Source organism: Nerophis ophidion, linkage group LG07 (genome assembly GCF_033978795.1).
Source record: "Nerophis ophidion isolate RoL-2023_Sa linkage group LG07, RoL_Noph_v1.0, whole genome shotgun sequence".
Lineage (NCBI taxonomy): Eukaryota > Metazoa > Chordata > Actinopteri > Syngnathiformes > Syngnathidae > Nerophis > Nerophis ophidion.
The window spans coordinates 54671304-54698132 of NC_084617.1; the positions used below are offsets into that span (position 1 = coordinate 54671304).

The 26829-nt window shown below is 40.1% G+C and overlaps 2 protein-coding genes across 9 annotated transcripts in view; one reads left to right on the forward strand and one right to left on the reverse strand.

The window, feature by feature from the left end:
• git2a (G protein-coupled receptor kinase interacting ArfGAP 2a) overlaps window positions 1-9849 on the reverse strand; it is a 57201-nt gene extending 47352 nt beyond the window's left edge. For 4 of the 8 annotated variants that reach the window (XM_061906530.1, XM_061906527.1, XM_061906524.1 and 1 more), the window contains exon 1: window positions 9474-9848. In XM_061906530.1, the coding sequence (XP_061762514.1) occupies window positions 9474-9525 (52 nt within the window). In that variant the 5' untranslated portion in view covers window positions 9526-9848. Of the gene's footprint in view, window positions 1-9473 lie in introns of all 8 variants that reach the window. The other 4 variants (XM_061906529.1, XM_061906526.1, XM_061906525.1 and 1 more) reach the window with 2 other exon arrangements.
• Window positions 9850-15419: 5570 nt separating this feature from the next.
• ankrd13a (ankyrin repeat domain 13A) overlaps window positions 15420-26829 on the forward strand; it is a 24261-nt gene continuing 12851 nt past the window's right edge. The window contains exons 1-6 of the mRNA XM_061906531.1: window positions 15420-15741; window positions 20165-20300; window positions 24274-24398; window positions 24485-24530; window positions 24772-24915; window positions 24990-25179. Coding sequence (XP_061762515.1) covers window positions 15634-15741; window positions 20165-20300; window positions 24274-24398; window positions 24485-24530; window positions 24772-24915; window positions 24990-25179 — 749 coding nt within the window. The 5' untranslated portion in view covers window positions 15420-15633. The remainder of the gene's footprint in view (window positions 15742-20164; window positions 20301-24273; window positions 24399-24484; window positions 24531-24771; window positions 24916-24989; window positions 25180-26829) is intronic.

A 26829-nucleotide genomic window follows, 5' to 3' on the forward strand; every position in this document is an offset into this window, starting at 1 on the left:
GTCTACATTAAAACATTATTCTTCATACTATATCGATATACGCGATACATCGCAAGGTTGTCTCTGTGCGATATGGAAAATGACTATATCGTGATATTCGAGCATACGTTCTCACGCAGTTGCTTTTAGCTGCGGACATTACACTACAGGCTCAACACACTCCTTCTTGGGTTTCGTTCTCACAGACAGTAAGCGCACCTTCTTACACATGGCACGTCATAGGTCACATACGTATACGCCCTCGCAGGGCAGAGAGGTAGCAGACTGGGTAACGTTAGCTGTGATGCTAGCGAAGCCGTGCGAGTGGTAATACGAGAGAAAGAAGGTGCGAATCTGGTAACAAATGAAGGAAGAATTAATTCCCAAGGATCCATCGTCTGGCAGTGGTTCAGCTTCAAGCGGGAAGATGTCAAATTGACAACTTTAATATGTCAAGTGTGGGGCACAAGCGTTGCTACCAGAAGTAGCATTACTGCTAATATGTAGCATCATTTGAAAAGTCACCTGCTAAAAACTGTTTAATAAATACTGTTTTGGTCAATTGACTTAGTTTTGATTTCCTTCTCTGCATGAAAGTTTAAAATGAGCATATATTAATGCAGTATGAATAAGAATGTTTTAATGTAGACACAAATAATCATCATACTGCTGTGATTATAGGCATCAAGTGTGAATTCAAGACTAAGGCAAAATACCGAGATATATATCGTGTATCGTGACATGGCCTAAAAATATTGAGATATTAAAAAAAGGCCATATCGCCCAGCCCTGACACACACACACACACACACACACACACACACACACACACACACACACGCACACGCACACATACATACAGTGGGGCAAAAAAGTATTTAGTCAGACACCGATTGTGCAAGTTATCCCACTTAAAATGATGACAGAGGTCTGTAATTTTCATCATAGGTACACTTCAACTGTGAGAGACAGAATGTGAAAAAATAAATCCAGGAATTCACATTGTAGGAATTTTAAATAATTTATTTGTAAATTATGGTGGAAAATAAGTATTTGGTCGACCATTCAAAGCTCTCACTGATGGAAGGAGGTTTTGGCTCAAAATCTCAGGATACATGGCCCCATTCATTCTTTCCTTAACACGGATAAATCGTCCTGTCCCCTTAGCACAAAAACAGCCCCAAATCATGATGTTTCCACCCCCATGCTTCACAGTAGGTGTGGTGTTCTTGGGATGCAACTCAGTATACTTCTTCCTCCAAACACGACGAGTTGAGTTTATACCAAAAAGTTCTATTTTCGTTTCATCTGACCACATGACATTCTCCCAATCCTCTGCTGTATCATCCATGTATCCATTTTGGTATAAACTCAACTCATCGTGTTTGGAGGAAGAAGAATACTGAGTTGTATCCCAAGAACACCATAAAAAAAGAGTGTGGGTACTTTCCTGGCCCGCCTGCAGTCCAGATCTGTCTCCCGTCGAAAATGTGTGGCGCATTATGAAGCATAAAATACGACAGCGGAGACCCCGGACTGTTGAACGACTGAAGCTCTACATAAAACAAGAATGGGAAAGAATTCCACTTTCAAAGCTTCAACTATTCGTTTCCTCAGTTCCCAAACGTTTATTGAGTGTTGTTAAAAGAAAAGGTGATGTAACACAGTGGTGAACATGCCCTTTCCCAACTATTTTGGCACGTGTTGCAGCCATGAAATTCTAAGTTAATTATTATTTGCAAAAAAAAATAAAGTTTATGAGTTTGTACATCAAATATCTTGTCTTTGTAGTGCATTCAGTTGAATATGGGCTGAAAAGGATTTGCAAATCATTGTATGCCGTTTATATTTACATCTAACACAATTTCCCAACTCATATGGAAATGGGGCTTGTACACACACATATATACATACCATGAAATTATATTTTATATATATATATATATATATATATATATATATATACATACATACATACATATATGTGTGTATATATATATATATATATATATATATATATATATGTGTGTGTGTGTGTGTATGTGTATATACAGTGAAGAAAATAAGTATTTGAACACCCTGCTATTTTGCAAGTTCTCCCACTTATACAGTGAACATGCACCTACCCTGAAAATTTCAGACCCCTCCATGATTTCTAAGTGGGAGAACTTTTAAAATAACAGGGTGTTCAAATACTTATTTTTTTGACTGTACATACATACATATATATACACACACAGTATTTTTAAAACAGTTTTTTAAAAAGGCTGCCATAGAAAAAAAATCAGACCTACAATGTCTGATTCCATCAAGATGTTAACTGTGACAGTTCTGTCAATTGCTGAGCCTTAGAAAGTGTTTATCAGTAAGTATTTTATGCATATTCTATAATCACCTGTTTGTACATATGTGTTGTTCATTTAATTTTTATACTTGGAACTGCTCGAAATCAGCATGTAAAACTTAAATTCAAGCCAGTGCATTTTTAATGCATTACGTATATGTTGAATTTTACTGGAAAACATATTTTGTATGTCCTGTCAGTTATAATCGACAGACTTTATTTGTGTACATATGTTCAGTTTTACAGTGCTTCAAACCAAGTAAAGGCTCTGGAGTCTTTATTTAGAACCTAACATTAGCAGAAGCAGAATAGAAAACCTTTAAAGACGCATTTTGTTCAAATAATTTAGAGTTTATGGATACAAATTTATTGTTTATTAAATATTCATAAAACTTGTTTTGTTTTTTCATGAAATATAAGCCATTTTAGACTATTGAATGAAAATGTTCTGCAATTAAAATGTTCTGCAATTCGGGTTGCCTCTTGTCATCAAAGGGTGATAGTTGCCGCCAAAACCTGTTGAGAACAACTGGTCTAAAGAACAACAACATGACGAGGGGTGCCTAAACATTTTGTCTCCAAGGGCCAAAGTGAAAATGTACCAAAGGGTCAAACAGTGATTTTAAGGATATAGCAGCACCATAAGAGATTAGTTTAGACCAATACGGCCATATATAAGATATTGGAGATAATTTTTTTCTATAGATGGCAAATAGTTAGCCATACGGACATGCCATCAGTGTTTATGAGCTTGAAAGAGGTTATTATGAATATGTATTAAATTTGGTAAACCACCCATTAACTGGCCAAATGAAACTGAAGTGGTGTGATGCTATCAGGAAATCGGGTTACACATCTTAAATTGTGAAATACACACCACACTTCATTAACTTTAAAAGAACTGCTGCGTCTGATAGTAAAAATAATGTAAATTCATATGTCCCTCCGCGATGACCAATAAACTGTCACGCCTTCTGATTGGCTGATGTTGGGAGAGGACAGCAGCTGAAGTGTAGTGTGAACAGCTGCAGGGGTTGGTTACTAGTTGCATTCATGGCGCCGGGGATTGTGATTTTTAAGAGTCTCACCCAAACTACTGTGCTTTGTGACTGGAGAACTGGCAGGGAATCTCTCTTTGACGAGTGCTGCTAAATTTAATAGCAGATCTTGAAAATCTAAAAATATTCACACCCAACAACTGGTCACAGGAGCAGGGAGGGGCGATCAAGGCCAGCTGCTGTGGTGCCATTAAAACATCAAAATGACAGGCTGAGAGACAACTGGAAGCATTTCTGCTGCTATATTTCCTTATCAATTAATGATGCTTCCTTCTGTGCCTTTATAATGTATATTTGTACAGGATATACCCCTTAGAAATACTTCCGAATTGAAAGCAGTCAGACAATTCACTCAACATCCTGTTTGACTTCCTGTGCATGCTGAAAAACATCACGTCACAAATAAAGAAAGGGGATTTCACACATAACAATGCAAATATCACTTGTTGTGATATTTCAAATCTCAACGACACACAGACATATTGTTTGGTGTATTGACAGAAAGCTAAAGACCTGCGGACCGAACGTCTCCCTTGACTATTAGTCTTATATTGTATAGTCTGGAGGACCAGCTTCTAAGGTCGACACTTGACTTTGGTATATGTACTTGTGTCAGAGTTACAGGAGTGTTCTGCTATTTTTAAGGAACTTCTAAAAAAAAAGTTAGTCCCTCACAAGTTTGTTTTAACTGCCCTCGTGGGCCACCAGTTAAAAAGACTAAATGCTGAAAAAGACCACAAATGACCACAGACTTCATCTGAAATAAAAAAAAAACTACAGCAACACCTAAGTTTCATTAATGACATTTAAAAAAAATGTTTAACTGCCAAAAAAAGAGGGGACTTAATGGGGAGCCATGAGGAACGCTTCAGTTATGGTAAATCACAATTTTGGACCCCAGTTGTGAGCAAAGTTAAATCATCAATGCAATGTGACTGCAATGGTCCCAGTTCCTCTATACCAGGAGTTCCTAACCTTTCTGACCTCGGTTTCCAACATTTCCACTACAGAGGGGCAAGCAGGACTTAAATATTAACACTGAAGTACTATTTATTGTAATGTTATTCAATAAATATGTCTAATCTACTTAAGGTTTAAAAGGCCAAACATTGTCAAATTATATAAAAAGCATATGTTAATCGCAAATATTAATATCAAGGCTTAGGTCAGGCTGATTAGGAAAACTAAGCACTAATCAAATATACTGCAAAAGAAAGGGCCTCAAAAAACTGATGAAAAATAAATTCAATTACAATTACACAGCTTTAAAATACATAAATATTAACTAACTAAATAAATAATAATAATAAATGTTTCTTAACTAAACTGACAATAAAATTTAAGTGCAGATGAAAATACAGCTTCACCACTTAGTTATAATTCGTACGCTCAAGAAACTTCTCTATAACTTTAGCTCCAGACGTTTTCTTTTTGTTTGACATTAGAATAACTGCTACAAGTGGTGAAACGGTGTATTACAACTGCGGAGCACTGAGGCCCGTCAGAACACAGCTAAGAAATAGACATTTTTGGCGGCCCAACATTCGGCCCGGTCTTACCAAGTATTATATCTCCAAAAAGAATGCACTGCACAGGAATTGTTCTTAGTTGTTGTTTACTCAACATCTTGTAGCGCACACACACAAGCTTGTACACTCTTCTTCTTCATATGCCAAGTGACGTAGAAAGGAGCCAACCTTACAACGAGTGCGCCTACTATTGGTCTATCTAATATAAGTTTTATTATCTCTCAAGGGAATGAACATAACTGTACACATCAAGGTTTATCAACCTTTTCTGAGCCAAGGCACATTTTTTTCATTGAAAAAATCTCGAGGCACACCACAAGCAGAAAACAATGAAACTCAGCAGCCGACAGTATTGAAAGTAGTAAGTATTTTTTGCAATTGTTGGATATGAAATAAAACCATAACCAACCATTCATCACGAAAACGCTTGTCTCAAAGTAGGTGTACTATAACGACCTGTCACATCACACTGTGACTTATTTTTAGTTTTGTGGTGTTTTCCTGTATGTAGTGTTTTAGTTCATGTCTTGCGCTCCTATTTTGGTGTTGATTGTCACGTACGGATGTACTTTGTGGACGCCGTCTGCTCCACACGCTGTAAGTCTTTGCTGTCGTCCAGCATTCTGTTTTTGTTTACTTTTCAGCCAGTTCAGTTTGAGTTAGCCATCCCTAAGCTTCAATGCCTTTTGTTTATTTTTGGTTTAAGCATTGGATACCTTTTTACCTGCACGCTGCCTCCCGCTGTCGTCCACATATTGTGATCACGACGAACCATGTTCCCGACATCTACAAAGCAACTAGCTACCCGCTGCCACCTACTGATATGGAAGAGTTACTCTGCCGAGCTCTTGACAGCACAGACAATACTTACTGGTTTGCAAAAAAATATTTTTCACCCAATTAGGTGAAATTACATAATCTCCCACAGCACACCAAACAATATCTCACAGTACACTAATGTGGTTCTCAACCTTTTTCCAGTGATGTACCCCCTGTGAAAATGTTTTGAATTTAAGTACCCCCTAATTAGAGCAAAGCATTTTTGGTTGAAAAAAATACATAAAGAAGTAAAATACAGCACTAAGTCATCAGTTTCTGATTTATTAAATTGTATAACAGTGCAAAATATTGCTCATTTGTAGTGGTCTTTGTTGAACTATTTGAAAAAAAATGTATAAAAATAACTAATAACTTCTTGAAAAATAACCAAGTGATTAAATTATAAATAAAGATTTCTACACAATCATCAACTTAAAGTGCCCTCTTTGGGGATTGTAATAGAGATCCATCTGGATTCATGAACTTAATTCTAAACATTTCTCCTCAAAAAAATAAATCTTTAACATCAATATTTGTGCAACATGTCCACATGTCCATTCATATTTTGTTAAAAGTATTATTCAATACATATATTTATAAAGGATTTCTGAATTGTTGCTACTTTTAGAATATTTTTTAAAAATCTCACGTACCCCTTGGCATACCTTCAAGTACCCCCAGGGTTATGCGAACCCCCATTTGAGAACCACTGCACTAATGTGCCGCGGCACAGTGGTTTAAAAACACTGGTATACCCATCCATCCATTTTCTACCGCTTATTCCCTTTCGGGGTCGCGGGGGGCGCTGGCGCCTATCTCAGCTACAATCGGGCGGAAGGCGGGGTACACCCTGGACAAGTTGCCACCTCATCACAGGGCCAACACAGATAGACAGACAACATTCACACTCACATTCACACACTAGGGCCAATTTAGTGTTGCCAATCAACTTATCCCCAGGTGCATGTCTTTGGAGGTGGGAGGAAGCCGGAGTACCCGGAGGGAACCCACGCATTCACGGGGAGAACATGCAAACTCCACACAGAAAGATCCCGAGCCTGGATTTGAACCCAGGACTGCAGGACCTTCGTATTGTGAGGCAGACGCACTAACCCCTCTGCCACCGTGAAGCCCACACACTGGTATACACATTGATCAATTGATTGAAACTTTTATTAGTAGATTGCACAGTACAGTACATATTCCTTACAACTGACCACTGAATAGTAACACCCGAATAAGTTTTTCAACTTGTTTAAGTCGGGGTCTAAGTTAATCAATTCATGGTAACCTACATACATAAGTAGGTTAATAAAAGATTGTCTACGATACCACACTAAGTAACGCTGCTCTGAACATTAGGAGCACTGTAGTTTTTATTTTAGGAATTTGCTGCAAACAAATGGTAACACCCGAATAAGTTTTTCAACTCGTTTAAGTCGGGGTCCACGTTTATCAATTAATTTACGTAGGTTAATAAAAGATTGACTGCCATACCACACTAAGTTTAACGTGGACCCCGACTTAAACAAGTTGAAAAACTTATTTGGGTGTTACCATTTAGCTTCACGGTGGGAGAGGGGTTAGTGCGTCTGCCTCACAATACGAAGGTCCTGCAGTCCTGGGTTCAATCCCAGGCTCTGGATCCTTCTGTGTGGAATTTGCATGTGCTCTAGAGATGCGTGGTTTGCGGTCTCATCCGCTGAGTCCGCGGATAAACCGCGGGTCGGGCGGTTGACAAGGCGAAAAAATAGATTTTAATTAGATTCGGGCGGGTGGCGGTTGAACCATCCGGAAATATTTGATATGCATGGTTCTGTGATCGGTATCCTTTGCCATTCAAAGTGCCATTTAAGACCCGTGTCATAAAGCGAAGAAGACAATAAGAGAGGCTATTGTTCTCCTGAATGAGTGCCATTAGTCACCCAGAAAAGTATTAGGGCGTGAAATGAAACCATTGGCTTTGTCGCCTACTACAACATGTACGACCTGCTCGTCAGTCCAGCATCATGATGTGTGTGGCTTCCGCAGCAACTCGCACACGACTGCAAGGCATACTGGGTGACACAGAGTACACTAATGATTGTGATATAAACAATTTTAACACTCTTGCTAATATGCGCCACGACGTGTAGCCACACCAATTAAGAACGACAAACACATTTCGGGAGAACATCCTCACAATAACACAACATAAACGCAACACAACAAATACCCATAATCCTTTGTATTTATGACACAACCTGACTATTTTATACACCCCGCCAGCAGCAACCATCCTGCGCGTCGGTAAGGTGGGTGGGGTTGGGAGCGCGGGGGGTGTAAAATATTGATTGATTGATTGATTGATACTTTTATTAGTAGATTGCACAGTTCAGTACATATTCCGTACAATTGACCACTAAATGGTAACACCCGAATAAGTTTTTCAACTTGTTTAAGTCGGGGTAAATATATTCAGGAAGTGTCACGATACAAAGGATTATGGGTATTTGTTGTGTTTCGTTTATGTTGTGTTACTGTGAGGATGTTCTCCCGAAATGTGTTCGTCAATCTTGTTGGGTGTGGCTTCACAGCGTGGCGCATATTAGTAAGTGTTAAAGTTGTTTATATCACAACCATCAGTGTATTCTGTATCACCCAGTATGCCTTTCAATCTTGAACGTTTAGTTGCGTAAGCTGCACACAATATGTTGCCGGACTAACAATCGGTTCTTACATGTTGGTGAAGGTGTCTAAGGCAATGGCTTCACAGCACGCCCATATTCTTGTCATTAGGATGAACGTTATTGGATAGTCGCGGGAATGTTAGTGGCTCCAATTGTCATCATTACTCTGTGAAACAGAATTAAATTTTTCTGTGAGTGGTAAAGGCGGACAACCTCTGATGTATTTCAGTGGGCGGTTAGCGGTCGGGTACGATCCTGATAAAATGTTGATTCGGGTGGACGGAGGGTGGATGACGACTTTGATGATGCGGATAATATAATTGCCTATCCGCGCATCTCTGATGTCCTCCCCGTGAATGCGTGGGTTCCCTCTGGGTACTCCGGCTTCCTCCCACTTCCAAAGACATGCACCTGGGGATAGGTTGATTGGCAACACTAAATTGGCCCTAGTGTGTGAATTCTGAGTGTGAATGTTGACTGTCTATCTATGTTGGCCCTGCGATGAAGGATTGTGACTTGTCCAGGGTGTACCCCGCCTTCCGCCCGATTGTAGCTGAGGTAGGCGCCAGCGCCCCCCGCCACCCCAAAAGGGAATAAGCGATAGAAAATGGATGGCATTTAGTGGTCAATATGTACTGTACTGTGCAATCTACTAATTAAAGTCTCAATCAATCAAGTAACACTGCATTGTACATCTGGAGCACTGTAGTTTTTTTTGTTTAGGAATTACATGCAAAAATGTTTGTCTCCAAGGTTTTAACTAAATTTGGAGACTGGTATGGTGTCATTCCCGGACCGGATTTGGGCTCTGGGTCGCCAGTAAAAGAGCACTGTCCTAAAGGTTGACCAGAAACCCTTCCCTGGGATCTAAGATAAATGTCAACCACACTAACCTTGTCAGACAGTACATTTAACAGTAAAGTGGCGGGGGTGAGCCGTGCACTAATAATCCGATTAGAAGCAGAAGGTGTGAGATATTAGTGGAGGGTGAATATAAACCACGCGTCAATGTGTCAAGAACGGATAAGTGCCTTTAGTTGCACACCACACTGACCGTTTGACTGTGTTTGCTTACCTGGGACACAGCAGTCGGCACACAACTCCGTGTTTCTTATCCGTTTGGACATCGTTATCAACCGGAGGAACTAGCGAAGTATCTTGGTCGACACGTTGGTCATTGATGACTCCCTGGAGACGCCTTCCTTCCGCGTTAGCTAAAAACTAACCAATTACAGGAGGCAATACAAAACGCCGACGAGACGCTGAGTCCATTAAAAGCTGTCTTAAAAAACATTATTACGCCATTCCGGCTGCATATGGCGGAATAGTGGTTCTCTGCAAGTGAGCTGATTTAGCACCTGGCTAGCGGACAACACTACGCCCGTTTAATGGGACACTCTGCGGTCTGTGGTAGACAGACAGCAGCAACACTTCAGTGTCTGCCCGACGCGTGGAATGAACCCTGAACTATGTCTTACAGGGAACCTTTCCCCTCAAATTAAGGGAAGGATCTCCACGATGTATCTCTTTTTGTACTATAGAGTGAAACATTAGACGTTTAAAGAAAAGAGAAATGTATTTACTCGGTTTTAAATCCGGTTGTTGCGATAAAGGTAGCCTTGAATACATAGCTGAGGGCAACTGTTTATAAGCTATGTAAACAGTACAATGTTTCCTAAAGGCCTACTGAAATGAGATTTTCTTATTTAAACGGGGATAGCAGGTCCATTCTATGTGTCATACTTTATCATTTCGTGATATTGCCATATTTTTGCTGAAAGGATTTAGTAGAGAACATCCACGATAAAGTTTGCAACTTTCGGTGCTAAGAGAAATGCCCTGCCGCTACCGGAAGTCGCAGACGATGACGTCACATGTTTGAAGGCTCCTCACATATTCACATTGTTTTTTATGGGAGCCTCCAACAAAAAGTGCTATTCGGACCGAGAAAACGACAATTTCCCCATTAATTTGGGCAAGGATGAAAGATTCGTGTTTGAGGATATTGATAGCGACGGACTAGAAAAAAAAGCGCGATTGCATTGGGACGGATTCCGATGTTTTTACACACATTTACTAGGTTAATTATGGGAAATCCCTTATCTTTCTATTGTGTTGCTAGTGTTTTAGTGAGTTTAATATTACCTGATAGTCGGAAGGGTGTCTCCACGGGTGTCTTGACGCGCAGTGTCTCAGGGGAGTCGACGGCAGCTATTGGCGGCACAAGCTCAGCTTTTCTCCGGTAAGAACTGAGTTTTTAACCACAATTTTCTCACCGAAACCTGCCGGTTTTACATGTGGTCGGGATCCATGTTCTGTTGACTGCGCTCTGATCCATAGGAAAGTTTCACCTCCAGTAATTTTAAACAAGGACTCACCGTGTGTTTGTGTAGCTAAAGGCTAAAGCTTCCCAATTCCATCTTTCTACTGTGACTTCTCCAATATTGATTGAACAAATTGCAAAAGATTCAGCAACACAGATCTCCAAAAAACTGTATAATTATGCCGTTAAAGCAGGCAACATTTAGCTGTGTGTGTGCGCAGCGCTCATACTTCCTAAAAACCCGTGACATCTTGGGTACACGTCATCATTACACGACGTTTCAAAGACGAATTTCCCGGGAAATTAAAAATTGTAATTTAGTAAACTAAAATGGCCGTATTGGCATGTGTTGCAATGTTAATATTTCATCATTGATATATAAACTATCAGACTGCGTGGTGGGTAGTAGTGGGTTTCAGTAGGCCTTTAAAGGTTAGGATTAGAACCCCTAACCCTTAATAAGTTCTTAATAATGACTAATTAAGAGGCAATATGTTAGTAATTTGCATGTTAATAAGCAACTAATTAATGGTGAATATATTCCCCATACGAAAGTGTTTCAGTAGGCCTTAAGTTTACATACAGCACGTATGCATCTGTCGTTTCATCCTGGACAATATTCATGACAAATGTGTGCTTTGTTTTACAGATGTGCTGTTTGGATTTACACAGAATGACATAAAATTTGAAAAGGAATTTTACCTTTGCAACCTCATTATACTATTGGCTATGTTTTATATTCATACAAGTAAGTTTCTCAAATCCCGACCTGTTTTTTGTACCTTTAGGAAAGAATTAGAACTTTACTTTAAAATGCTTTCTAACTCTAACAACCAAAAAGCTGTGAAAACTATGATGCTTTGCTCCAAATTTTGATTATTTACGGAACTTGTGTGAGCCCATGGCTTTAAACTTTGCTACATGTATATGTATATATATATATATATATATATATATATATATATATATATATATATATATATATATATATATATAGTATTTCTTTGAATTGCCGCTGGGGTGCTAATTAATTTAAAACCTCTTCTCACTTCTGCGCTTACCAAAGGCATGCGGTAAAAGTAAGCATGCGCTAAATATTTTAAAACCTCTTCTCACTCCGGCACTTACCAAAGGCATGCAGTAAAAAATTTTGTGTGATGTAAGCTTGGACCTTAAATCCTACTGAATAGCTCTTAATCTTCTTCCCTTTATGCGACTTCAAATTACCGGTATTGAAATCAGCCTCCTCCATTGGTGAAAATGATGACAGGGGAAGTGTCACTTGTAACGTCACAAGTTTGACCAGGCGGTAATACTAAGCATGCGCTAATTATTTTGCGAAGCGAGTTTGACCCGGCAGTAATTCAAGGCAGGCGCACACTATATGCCCTGTGGCAATTCAAGGAAATACGGTATATTTTTTATTCTATTTTAGTTGCTTTATTGAGTTTAAAACCTCCTGGCGCTGCTTTGTCCTGTTTTTGTACTGTTTCTGTACATGTTTTGTTTATTATTATTTCTTTGCTAGTATGTAAATGTTGCATATTATAAATAAAGGTTTATAAAAAAATATAGTAATAATAAAACATATACGTATGTTTATGTTTTTTACCATTATAACATAGTGGTAGATATAACACAAATTACATTGTAAGCAAAATAACAAACAATCCGTAATAAAATGTATTTCGCGTCTCTTAGTAGCAATACAAGTTATAAATGGATCGTGAAGCTGTATGTCATTTTTTTGCCATCCCCCTAAATCAGACCTGGGCAAATTAAGGCCCGGGGACCATTCGGCCCGTTAAGCTTTTCAAAATGGCCCGCTGGACATTCCCATATCATTTTTTTCGATGTTTAAGATGGAAAGTGCAGCTGCCATTATGATGTGCAGTGATGTTTTTTAATGACCGTCAGTCTTTGACGACACAAAGCATTTCAATGGTTGCAATCTGCACGGTATATATTAGTTACTATGGTCATATAATTAGTTACTGTGGTAATCTATTTAGTTTCTATGGTAATATAATTAGTTACTATGGTCATCTAATTAGTTGATATGGTCATCTAAGCAGCTCAGACGAGGGACCAAACAGTGTGGGGAGTGTTTCCGAAGAGCGTTTCCAAAGCCTGAAATGTGGGCGTCAGCGACAGACTCAGAAAGAGATTTTTACCACAAAGTTCTACAGCTAAGTGATACATCAGATGTATCAGATTGGAGGTGGGCTTTTTTTTACCCTTCGCGTTCATATTCCGCTGTGTTTATTGCATTTTTGTTGCGTTTTGCTTGATTATTAAATATGTCGATCAAGGGGGATGTGACGTTCATATCTTGTCAATATTCAGTGGTTTATCCTTCATAGTTCCATCCATCCATCCATCCATCCTCTTCCGCTTATCCGAGGTCAGGTCGCGGGGGCAGCAGCCTAAGCAGGGAAGCCCAGACTTTCCTCTCCCTAGCCACTTCGTCCAGCTCTTCCCGGGGGATCCCAAGGCGTTCCCAGGCCAGCCGGGAGACATAGTCTTCCGACGTGTCCTGGGTCTTTCCCGTGGCCTCCTACCGGTTGGACGTGCCCTAAACACCTCCCTAGGGAGGCGTTCGGGTGGCATCCTGACCAGATGCTCGAACCACCTCATCTGGCTCCTCTCGATGTGGAGGAGCAGCGGCTTTACTTTGAGCTCCTCCCGGATGGCAGAGCTTCTCCTTCATAGTAAATATCGTAAATCCCACATTACTGCTGTGTATTTTCTGGGTGTCTCCTTCCTTTTACAATGGGCCTTGCGGTCTGGAATATTTCAAATGATATTCCGTTTTTTAAGCCGGTCTGTTTTTAGCATTCAATCAGACATTATTGTGTGGTTTTGTATTAGTGTTCCTAAAAATAGATATACCGGCCCCCAGACAAATTTTTTTCTCTAAATTTGGCCCCCGAGTCAGAGTAATTGCCCAGGCCTGCCCTATCAATACATGTGATATATTTCTGGGCTTCACGGTGGCAGAGGAGTTAGTGTGTCTGCCTCACAATACAAAGGTCCTGAGTAGTCAGGGTTCAATCCCGGGCTCGGGATCTTTCTGTGTGGAGTTTGCATGTCCTCCCCATGAATGCGTGGGTTCCCTCCGGGTACTCCGGCTTCCTCCCATTTCCAAAGACATGCACCTGGGGATAGGTTGATTGGCAACACTAAATTGGCCCTAGTGTGCGAATGTGAGTGTGAATGTATTCTGTCTATCTGAGTTGGCCCTGCGATGAGGTGGCGACTTTTCCAGTGTGTACCCCGCTTTCCGCCCGATTGTAACTGAGATAGCCATCAGCGCCCCCCGCGACCCCAAAGGGAATAAGCGCTAGAAAATGGATGGATGGACTATATATTTCTGTAACGGGCATCACGGTGGAAGAGGGTTTAGTGTGTCTGCCTCACAATACGAAGGTCCTGCAGTCCTGGGTTCAATCCCGGGCTCGGGATCTTTCTGTGTGGAGTTTGCATGTCCTCCCTGTGACTGTGTGGGTTCCCTCCGGGTACTCCGGCTTCCTCCCACTTCCAAAGACATGCACCTGGGGATAGGTTGATTGGCAACACTAAATAGGCCCTAGTGCAGTGGTTCTTAACCTGGGTTCGATCGAACCCTAGGAGTTCGGTGAGTCGGTCTCAGGGGTTCGGCGGAGGTCAAAACACACCCGACTCATCGTGTAAATACAAACTTCTCCCTATCGGCATATTACGGATACGGCAACAGCTGACTGATTTGCAGGTGTGTAATTTGTTGTGAGTTTATGCTCTGTGTTGGTTTTGTTCTTTGAACAAGGTGATGTTCATGCACGGTTTGTTTTGTGCACCAGTAAAAAAAACATGGTAACACTTTAGTATGGGTAACATATTCACCATTAAATAGTTGCCTATTAACATGGAAATTAGCAACATATTAGCTCTTAAGTAGCCATTACTAAGTACTTATTGATGCCTTATTCGACATGGCCTTATGATAACTCTAACCCTGACCCTAACCCTAACCAAACAACTCTAAGTTAAGTCATTATTACTTAGAATATGTTCCCCTAGTGTCCAAAAAACTCCAAATGAAGTCTTTGTTAGCTAGAATGTGTTCCCCATACTAAAGTGTTACCAAAAATGTATAACTTTGTCTTGAATTTGAAAAGAAGGGTTCGGTGAATGCGCATATGAAATTGGTGGGGTTCGGTACCTCCTACAAGGTTAAGAACCAATGCCTTAGTGTGTGAATGTGAGTGTGAATGTTGTCTGTCTATCTGTGTTGGCCCTGCCTGCGATGAGGTGGCGACTTGTCCAGGTTGTACTCCGCATTCGCCCATTTGTGGCTGGGATAGGCATCAGCGCCCCCCGCGACCCCAAAGGGAATAAGGGGTAGAAATGGATGTATGGATATTTCTTTAACTTATTTTGCACATAGCTTTATATAAAAAAAGAGGAACTGTTCAGGACACCCCTGTCTTAATTTGTTGAGTGGATGCGCCCGACTTGGAATTTCCTATTTTCGTTTTAGGGGAAATAAATGTATCTTCATTGTTTAAATGCTCTGACAATATGTTGATACGAAACAAAAGAATTGTAAGACATGCTTTTACGTGTCTTAATTGAAACATATTGTTGTTACATATATTGTACATTTTGTAAACTGGGACAACCCCCGCCCCGGGAATCATGATGGACTAGTCCAACCACTTCCTTGTTCAAACTTTTATTTTGGGGAAGACTCGGGTCGAAGTCGGTGTCTGACTCTGACTTCCTCGACGTTGTTGTTCTGTGGGCGAAATGTCAACGCCATGACCGATATCGATAGTGAAAGTCGGCTGGACGAGGACGTAGCTATCACCGTGGCTGTCTCTACACAAAGCTGCCTGTCGTCGCTGCCCCGAGGCTTCAAGTACGAGGCAAGATGTCCATAGCTAGCGTCCGCCAAGACATCCAGGTGGAGTTCCCGCTGCACTCCGCGGTGTGGGAGAATGACTACAGGCGGCTGGAGCGACACATTATTCTACCACAGGTTGGTCAAATATCCTTTTAAACAAAAAAATTTGACACCGGCACATAAATGGTCGTTAGCACAGCGATGCTAGGAAGGAGCGACGAGGAAATAAGTAGGCCGCCACGTTTGACAGATGCTGTCACACGTTAGTGACGGTTATTGGAATAATTATGATACATTTCAGGGTATGCCACTGTCACGGAAGTATTCTTACAATGTGTTTTTAATGTCGTCGGAAGGTTTTCAAATATGTTGGACTTTCTTGCACATGAGATGCAGTGTGCAGGTGTATGTTGTACGCACAATACCAATGTGAGCAATTTGCAAAATGCGCAACCGCATTTTGCTAATTTGTATAATGCGCAATATTTTTGCAAAATGCTTCCAGCTATATATTTGAATAATGTGTGGTGCACATTTTGCAACTCAACGGGCGCAAATACATGTTTTTGGTGTCAAAATAATTTATTAAAGGCCCACTGAAACCCACTACTACCCACCACACAGTCTGATAGTTTATATATCAATGATGAAATATTAACATTGCAACACATGCCAATACGGCCTTTTTAGTTTACCAAATTACAATTTTAAATTTTCAGGGAGTTTCGTCCTGGAAACGTCGTGTAATGATAACGTGTACGCAAGACGTCACGGGTTTTTAGGAAGTTTGAGCGCTGCACACACACACACACACAGCTAAAAGTCGTCTGCTTAAACGGCATGATTACACGGTATTTTGGAGATCTGTGTTGCTGAATCTTTTGCAATTTGTTCAATTAATATTGGAGAAGTCACAGTAGAAAGATGGAGTTGGGAAGCTTTAGCCTTTAGCCACACAAACACACGGTGATTCCTTATTTAAAATTCCTGGAGGTGAAACGTTACTATGTATCAGAGCGTGGTCAAGCGAACATGAATCAAGACGGAATGTCAATCTGCAGGTTTCGGTGAGAAAATTGTGGTTAAAAAGTCGCTTCTTACCGGAGAAAAGCTGAGCTTGTGTTGTTCATAGCTGCCATCGACTCCCCTGAGACACTGTGCGTCAACACATCCGTGGAGACACCCTTCCGACTATCAGGTACTATTTAACTCAGTAAAACACTAGCAACACAATAGAAAGATAAGGGATTTCCCAAAATCATCCTATTATATGTGTCTAAAAACATCGGAATCTGTCCCAATTGCGTTTTTTAATTTTTTTATTTTTATTTTTCTAGTCCGTCGCTATCAATATCCTCAAACACAAATCTTTCATCCTCGCTCAAATTAATGGGGAAATTGACGTTTTCTCGGTCCGAATAGTACTTTTTGTTGGAGGCTCCCATTAAAAACAATGTGAATATGTGAGGAGCCATCAACATGTGAGGTCATCGTCTGCGACTTCAGGTAGAGAAGGGGTAGGGAACCTATGGCTCGCGAGCCAGATGTGGCTCTTTTGATGACTGCATCTGGCTCTCGGATAAATCTGAGCTGACATTGCTTAACACAATAAGTTATTTATTGCTGGTTAGTGTGGGGCTTGCCCTCCTGGGGGTTCTTCAGACCACCAAGCATCGACATGAGAGCCTGCTTCAGGGCTACAATATTGTTTAATTTTTTAATATGTCTCTCAGTTGCTTTCCAGCAATTGTCTGTTTCTCTTTCGTCCTCGCTCGCACTCTGGCTCCAGCCCTAACCCCGTCTATCCTCCTGGCTGCTGCTTACAGTATAAACAGAGCGACAGGTGATTAGACAACAAGGCCCAGGTGGGCCGTCTACACACCTGTCGCCGATTTCGAGGCCGGTCCTGGCAACACCCTGCTACGCTGTAGGCCACGCCCCTCCACACTTAGCTTCAGAGTGACAATGTTATTACAAAGAATAAGAGACCAATTATACTCTAGAAATGTTGGTCTTTCTTAAAAATGCACGCGTTTAGTTGTGTTCAGTGCTAAAAAAAAAAATATTATATGGCTTTTACAGAAATACATTTTAAAATATTTGGCTTCTTGGCTCTCACAACCAAAAAGGTTCCCGACCCCTGAGGTAGAGGGAGGGCATTTCTCTTTGCACCGAAAGTTGCGAACTTTATCGTGGATGTTCTCTACTAAATCCTTTCAGCAAAAATATGGCAATACCGCGAAATGATCAAGTATGACACATAGAATGGACCTGCTATCCCCGTTTAAATAAGAAAATCTCATTTCAGTAGGCCTTTAAATACTTATGTAAATCTATTCATTTGTCGTCGGGAAAATAGAACTGAGTATTGCCCTCAAATCAGTCCAATCCTAACCCTAACTCTAACCACTGTACAGTGTACATCCACGACTAAACAACTGACTAAACTACTACCACAACTTGGTTTACTATTTATAAAATATAATAATGTAGGGTTACTAACCATCCACAAAATCTCGTCTTAAATCTCGTCTTGCGATATGCAAATTTTGGTCGCTAATAAAAAGGCCTTACATGTACCGGAAGTAGCAGACGATGTGCGCGTGACGTCATGGGTTGTCGGGCTCCTCACATCCTCACATTGTTTCTAATCATAGCCACCAGCAGCAAGAGCGATTTGGACCGAGAAAGCGACGATTTCCCCATTAATTTGAGCAAAAATGAAATATTTGTGGATGAGGAAAGTTAGAGTGAAGCACTGGGGGGGGGTGGGGAGGCAGTGAGAGCGATTCAGATGTTATTAGACACATTTACTAGGATAATTCTGGAAAATCCCTTATCTGATTATTGTGATACCAGTGTTTTAGTGAGATTATAAAGTCATACCTGAAAGTCGGAGGGGTGTGTTGACTGCCAGTGTCTCTGATGGAAGCCATGGAGGAGCCAAGAAAGTCGCAGCTGCCTTTTTGACAGCTGCTGCAGGAGGACACAAGCTCCGCTCATGTCACCGGTAAGAGCCGACTTATTACCACATTTTTCTCACGGAAACCTGCCAGTTGACATGTGGTCGGGAAACATGTTCGCTTGACCGCTCTGTTCCATATTAAAGCTTCACAACAAACAAAGAAACACCGGCTGTGTTGCTAAAGGCAGCTGCATTCCACCGCTTTCCACCAACAGCATTCTTCTTTATAGTCTCCATTATTAATTGAACAAATTGCAAAATATTCAGCAACATAGATGTCCAAAATACTGTGTAATTATGCGATTAAATCGGACCACTTTTAGTCGTGAGTGGTGCTGGGATAAAATGTCCGCTCTAACCAATAACGTCACAAGCACGCGTCAACATAAGCGTCATAATTCCGCGACGTTTTCAACAGGAAACTTCGCTGGAAATTTAAAATTGCAATTTAGTAAACTAAACCGGCCGTATTGGCATGTGTTGCAATGTTAAGATTTCATCATTGATATATAAACTATCAGACTGTGTGGTCGGTAGTAGTGGTTTCAGTAGGCCTTTAACGGTATGAAAAACGATGAGACTGAACAATACCCAGCGTTGTTGCATTTCAATAAACTGGAATCCGGTGTGCTGTGGGAGCCTATTGTAGTGAATCACACCTGAGCCATCATAAATTTATGAAATCTTTATTGGACACGAAAGTACACAATGTGACAAAGAACATTTGACAACAATCAATCTCGGGATCTCTTATCTGGTCAGTACACTCTTCACTCTTTTGCCTTCACCTTCATTGTCCATTCGTTTTTGGTGACTTTATATACTGTGGACCTAGACGTTGAGCCCGTGACATATACATGGCGGACAATAACTGATACAGTCTGCTATGCCAGTCCAAAAACATTCGCCGTTTTCCTTCGGTGGCCAGGTAATACAAAGTAGACGCTACCTTTTTTTTCACTTCCATGGGAGCTCACGTTCTTGTTGACTCTGCTTTGACAAATGGACAAAGTTTTTTGGTAACTACAATCACAGCTGACCTCGACTTTCGAAAGTTCTCTTGCCGTCTGAGAAGGGTTGTATCCGAAATAGCTGCAATCGCTTTCTCTTAAGGTATTCATCTGTGATTTCCACAAGGGTCTGTAAATGTAGAAGAATGAGTCTGGATGACTCTCCTCCATATTTCCAGCGGTTAGCTCTGAGTTACGAACCACGAGATTATGAAGCTGGCTGCGGCACATTTTTTCTGACGCCATTTCCAGTGTGGGGAGCAATTTTTCTGGCGTCACTTCCGGTGTGGGGCACAGTTTTCATGGCGTCACTTCCGGTGTGGGGCACAGTTTTTATGGCGTCACTTCCTCTTCGAACTCAGTTTGTAAACGATCAATGAGTCCATACAAAACTGAGTGCCGGAGTTTCAAGAACTACACTGCACATTTACCCGTGTAAAAATATGTCCGTAGAGGTGAACCTTCTAGTTTATACCATGAATTGATTAAAATGGATCACGACTTTAACAAGTTGAAAAACGTATTCGGGTGTTACCATTTAGTGGTCAATTCCTGGAAATGCATCTCTTCCTGATTTCCTCAGATTGATGTTGAGGCTGTGGATCCGAGAGGTCGGACACCTCTACATCTGGCAGTGTCACTGGGACACATGGAGTCAGTGAGAGTCCTCCTGAGACATGGAGCTCAAGTTACGAAAGAAAACGCCAAGAATTGGACAGGTTTGTAACAAGTAGCTACACTAGAAGATAACATTATTAGCCCCCTTGGAGCTTTTGAATTTTATGGAAGATTTGGTGAAAACTGACATGGTCCAAATTATTAGCCCCTATGCAAGTTTGAGCTTAGAGGTTAGAACCACATCAGAGCAGTCAATTAACACTGAATCTTATTTACAGTAAGTGACCCCAAGAAGCAGGGTTAGTCTCTCCTAAGCACCTGACAAAGGGGAATTGCTCTGGAGTGTCTCTTAAATCTTTCATAGAAGTGATGTCATCATGCTAAAAAGTAAGTAAATCTCTTTGGACCTCAGATGGAAGAAAGTAAAGTCTCATCTCAATGGGGAAGGATATGCAGTGCTACCTCAATTTACGAGCACATTGCGTTCCATGACCAAGCTCGAAACCCAAAACACTCGTATCTCAAAGCAGCCCCGCCCATTTAAATTAATCTCAACTAATTTAACCTGTGCTTGGCCCTCCTAAAACACCACCATTTTTACATGTTACATGCTTTTTAAAAAACAAAAACAGACTTTTATATAATAAATATTGCTCGATAAACATTGCATTAGCATGTACTATAAACAACTCAATATTTTTATGGATATTCGGCGTTTGCCGTTTGGACGCATTAGCTGGTTGCAGCTAATGCCATATAGTCTCTTGAACATCTGTTGCATCATTGCAAAGCATAAAAAAGTAACCTGTCAAATATAAACCCGGATTTGGTCAAAAACACAACACTTCTACAACTTCGGCGTGCAAAATTGTTTAAGAAGCTAGCAAGAATCCCCAGATCTCTGAAAAGACAATTGCTCATCATTAAGACTTGATATTTCACGCTATATCGTTGAAAAGGCTTTACATTGTGGTGGACTTAATGGCCACTTCCAAACAAAAACTCTATAGCTCTCACGGCGCCACATCAAAGCTTGACTGAAGTTTGCCTGAGACAATCTGAAACATGGGGATGAATTACAGAGGTGAGTTATCTGCTCTTATGAAACAACATCTTAAATGTTTGGTCATGATGATACTGCCTTTTTTGGTAAAAAAAAAAAAAAGGGTGAGGCCTTCAACCTAAAAGTACTGTACCTACAGTGAAGCATGGTGGTAGGAGCATAATGTTGAGGGCTTGTTTTGCTGCTTCAGGCACAATAAACCTTGTTCGGATGCACTCGGCTATAACAAACTAAGCCCATATTTCCAAGAATAACATCAATAGGTCTGCTACCAGTCTGGGTTTGGTTTGCCAATAAGACAACGACTTAAAACGTATATCAAAGTTGGTCAAAAACTTTTAAAAGGACACCAAAATAAAAGTCGTGGAGTGGTTGTCTCAGAGCCTAGATCTAAATCCTATGGAGAATCTGTGGAGGGAGCTGAAAGTTAAAGCTGTTCGTGAGGCCAAGCAATTTGGATGATCTTGAAAAATTTGCCATGGAAGAATGCACTAACATCCCTCAGCATACCAACATGTTCTAACCTAATTAGAAACTACCAAAATTAGGGCTGGGCGATGAAACAATATCAATATATATTACGATAGACATGCAATTGATATCAATTAAAATTGTGTTTGCTAAAATGTTTGCTCGTTTTTCTTCTATGTTGGAAGAAACCATCAGTTGCAAATCAAGTTTGGGTGCATGAACAAACGCACTTGCTGTCTGATAACCGAGCAATGTCGTGGCAGTGACACGCTAACCACCAAACAATATCAACTATCCAGTTTGATTGCATCATCTTGTTGTCTCACAGTTGATTTGATTCTTTGCATGGAGTGAGAAGAGAAACTAAAATTGAGTGCTGCAGAGAGCAAATAAATTGTCAATAAAACAGGAAAAGTCACCTCAACTGTATGGCAATTTTTCAGATATTTTAAAACAGACCGATGCCTGAACAAAGTGGGACCACCTTTGCCATGCTAACTCGAGTACAGCCGTAACTTCCTGGCTCTTAACCTTAATAAACTAGTTCTTCTCAGGTTTTTGATTTGATTCTTTGCATGGAGTGAGAAGAGAAACTAAAATTGAGTGCTGCAGAGAGCAAATAAATTGTCAATAAAACAGGAAAAGTCACCTCAACTGTATGGCAATTTTTCAGATTTTTTAAAACAGACCGATGCCTGAACAAAGTGGTACCACCTTTGCCATGCTAACTCGAGTACAGCCGTAACTTCCTGGCTCTTAACCTTCATAAACTAGTTCTTCTCAGGTTTTTCTATGTTTACATTTTCGCACTTTGCTCTATTTTGTTACACTTTATCAGGCATTTCGTATGTATTTCTTATTTTTGCCCCTTGATTTTGAGAGGTTATTGTTAAGTGTTCAGTGTGACATTAGAATTTTGTTCCCATTGATTGATTGCTTTCCATGGCTGTGTTGACATTTATTTTCCTTTCTGCCTTGATAGCTGAGGCGATTATAACCAGAGGAAGGTTATATTTTAAATAAAATATATTTTTCTCCTCGTTCTTATTTTCGATTGGCCATAAAAATTATAAATACTTACTGATATAGACAGATGTAAACAAAAATTATATTGTGATTAAATTTTCAGCCATATCACCCAGCCCTAACCAGAATACATTGTCTACGGATGTTCTCATTAGAGTTGAGTTTGAGTTTATTTCGAACATGCAAGCATACAACATGATACATCACAATTTCCAGTTTGTCATTGTAATTTTCCTGAAGGAATCAATAAAGTACTATCTATCTATCCATCTATTCTCAGGACATTTGAATGGATCGCAACTGGACTGTTCAGTTTGCCTTAAAATATGTTTTGCCTCTCATCCAAGTAAGCTTTATGAGGCTTAGGTTGGTAAGACTCAGGGTTTCCCGCAGCGCTTTGTTGTTAAGGCAACAACAAAGAGCTGTCCTGAAGCTGTCTCTGATAGTTATTATAATGTAACTGCATCATAAAGCCTACATGAACTCTCTGGTGGTCAGGCATGAATAGTCTCTCCTATTGCTATTGTACTATTTTTTTCAGCTGTAGTTACATTAATCTTTAGTAATTTGGCAGCGTAGTTTTGAATGGCAGGGTCCCTGCTATCATATGTTGAAAATAATACAACATCTACATAATAAAAATCAACTACAGGCTTCCCAAATGCTGCAATAAATTAAGCATGATGAGTTGAGCATATGTCAACATCTGGCCCCACTTTTAACTCATTTTTATTTTTTTTATTTTTATTTTTTCAAATGCGTACTTACAGTAAGTAATTAATTTGACTTTGTAAGTCATTATTTTAGTATCTCAGGTAAGTAGGAGTGTTTTGTTTTTACTTTGCGGAAAAAATATCAAGATATACAGTCTATCGTTAATCGCCATTCAGCAAATGGAGCGGAAAACACAACCAAAAGTTGTAGGCTTCTTCACGCGACACCACAGGTCACTACAGTCTGTAGTCTATTGCCCCCCAGGCTGTGGTGGCAGCGACGAGGTTGAGACGTAATGGCGACAGGCCGAGTTACACAGATCCCTACACGCACCCACCCCCTTTCACGGTCCCTTCCCCCTGGAGAGTCACCACCTTAACTAACACATTTTCTTGGGGAAACACTGAGACTTCATGATCTTGTTTTCAAAGACAAACTAGCTCAGTTGCGATCGATTGAATGTTTTTAAGAATACAATGAATGATGAATCAGAACATAGACATATACTATTGTAAATACTAATGTTGATTATCAAAAGGGCTAATCATTTTGGCTATTCCATTTTTTACTTTTTTCAAATCAATAAAACATTTGGTCTTATCCAGATATTGTCTTCGTTCTAGTGGATACATACAAACTCTGAACATTTTGTGTTGTGACCCATATCATGAAAAGAAAGGACTTTTATTTTAAGAAGGGGGCTTAATCATTGTTCACCTTAACTGGGCATGCCCCTCTATGATGTATCTTACTGATGTTTGTACAGGTTGTAACAATCTCTATGTATCTTACCTATCTAGTTCTGCAGGAAGCTGTCAGCACAGGAGACCCAGAAATGGTTCAGTTAGTCCTTCAACGGAGAGATTACCTTAAAGCCTCTACAGCTCTGGAAGGAGTACCTGAGCTTTTGTCAAAGATCAGAGAGGTTTGAATGTATACATACTTTCTCTTGTCTTCTGTAGTGTCCAGTTTAACATAGGGGGAAAAACTGTTTTTTCTCGTTTTATTCAGTCTCCAGACTTCTATATGGAAATGAAGTGGGAATTCACCAGTTGGAGTAAGTTTCTTTAATATAGTAATTGATAATTTTATGCGGAAATGCAAGAACATTGTCAATATGGTCCTGTTAAGTTGATGCATTTAAATATATTACATACAAAAGCGCTCAGTATGATGCTTTTTAGATCTTACTGGAACAACTACATTGTTACCTCCTTGAATTAGAATGATTGTCATATTGTTCTTGTTATTGACACAATTTATTTCTAATATTTCCCTCATGCACTATTGCTTCACAGTCCCGCTTCTATCCCGGGTTTGTCCAAGCGACGTGTGTCGCATTTGGAAAAGTGGCGCTAGCTTGCGTGTGGATTCTACTCTGCTAGGCTTTGAGAACATGACCTGGATCAGGGGGAGAAGAAGCTACATTTTCAGAGGAGATGGTGTGTGTTTATCAGAAGATGATGATAACCGCGATATTAGATGTAGAGGATGTTGCTAACATGCCGCTTGGTAGATTCGTGTGCAGAGTTGATGGAGGTGAACCATGATGAACAAGTGGTGGACACTGAGCGTTTCATCATATCCCAAGAGAGGGAGGACGTCACATTAGAATCAATGCAGCCAGCTGAACAGGAAGTGGCCAAAAGGTTGACGACTCCAATTGTCAACACCTACTTGGATACCAGAGACATTGCTTTTGAAAGGCAAGTGTCTCGACATTGATTACAACTCAAACAGATCATTCGAGCAAAATCTCAAATTATCACCAATATGTCCTCATTGTAAGCCATGGTTCTTATAGCTGTGTTGCCTATGATTCACAATCCTTATGTGAGACAAGAACACCTGTCTTTTTAAATTTATTTTATGTTTTGTAACTTGTAATATACGGCATGTACAGTGTGGCTAACAATGCAGCTAATGGAAATACACTATTCCGACAATAAGGCCTTCCAAAAAACATACGAAAACCGCCAACAATACTCCATTTACATTTTGTGACCTGAATATTAACAAAGTATTAGCGATGTTGTTATTATAAGCGCCAACGCAGACGATCTATTTTAGCGGCGTATTGATCACAGAGTTTATAGTGACAGTTTAAGTTTATAGCTTATTGGCATATTGAGCTGGTGACCTGCTGTTGCTGTTTTTTTTTCTCTTAGTTGGTAAAGGTTCATTTTACATTATAATTAATGCCTCACACCTAGATAGTAAAAAGATGTAGCCATAAACCGAGAAGTTGGTCAACTTTGATATTCAACTTAGACCTAGAGTTGTCGAGAAAGACACAAAAATACGCTTTATTACGGCAATTTTTTTCAAAGTCTTTGTAAGGATGATGATTTATTATTAATCTAAACGAGAATATAAGAACATTCTATCAGTTTACATTCCAGTGAGAGCAGACATCGTACAGTAAGTGGTTGTTTTAATATGTTGATAGTTTGTACATATTGTTTAGCACTTAGCAATAATGCTACATGATGTTTACTGTTTTACCAATGTTGCATCTGCTTAGCACAGAGCTTCTAAATCGTATTGTTCATCCGCCTTATATTCAGTCTCAAAATTATATAAGGTTATGGATCATCATTTGTCCCACATTAGTCGTCGTTTCTTCGGAAGTTTGCTGCGAGTAGTAGATTTGTTGTTGTTGAAAGGAAACTGGAGCATTGTTACTACATTACATATATAAATAAAAGGTTGATGGAAGTGGCACAATGTTTTATTGAGCGCTGTATAGGTTGGAGTAGAGCGATTCCCATTGGCTCCATTGTTTGCTAACTTTTGCTAACGTTTATTTAAGAGTTAGAATGCAAAAAAATAACCTAAAACATACCTGTGCATGTTTTACATGGGGATTGTGAATCCATGCATCCATTTTCTATCACTTGTCCCTTTTGGAGTTGCGGGGGGTGTTAGAGCCTATCTCCGCTGCATTTGGGATTGTTAATGATTGGCACAATTCCAAAAAAAGTGCATTTCCCCTTTTAGCATGACACTGCAAAGGTGATTAATGTTAAAAATTACTGAATTACAGCATACCATATGCACACAGATTTTATATGGGCCTTGTTCACACTACAGGTAATTTTTTTTGCCCATATGTGACCTTTTTATCAAATTTTTTCAATCAATTTGAACAGTACAATTCCGAATTTTCCATGACCCAGGCCATTTTTGTATGTGGCGAATATAAATCGGATATGTACTGAATTTGACTACAGTCTGAATGCTCTGTTCGCGTTCATCCAACCAATACGTCATCAAATGGCATCATATTTCTCTGCCAAATTTGGCTTCGACAAAATAACTACAGGAAGTTGGCTAATGAGCAGGAAACCTAGGGA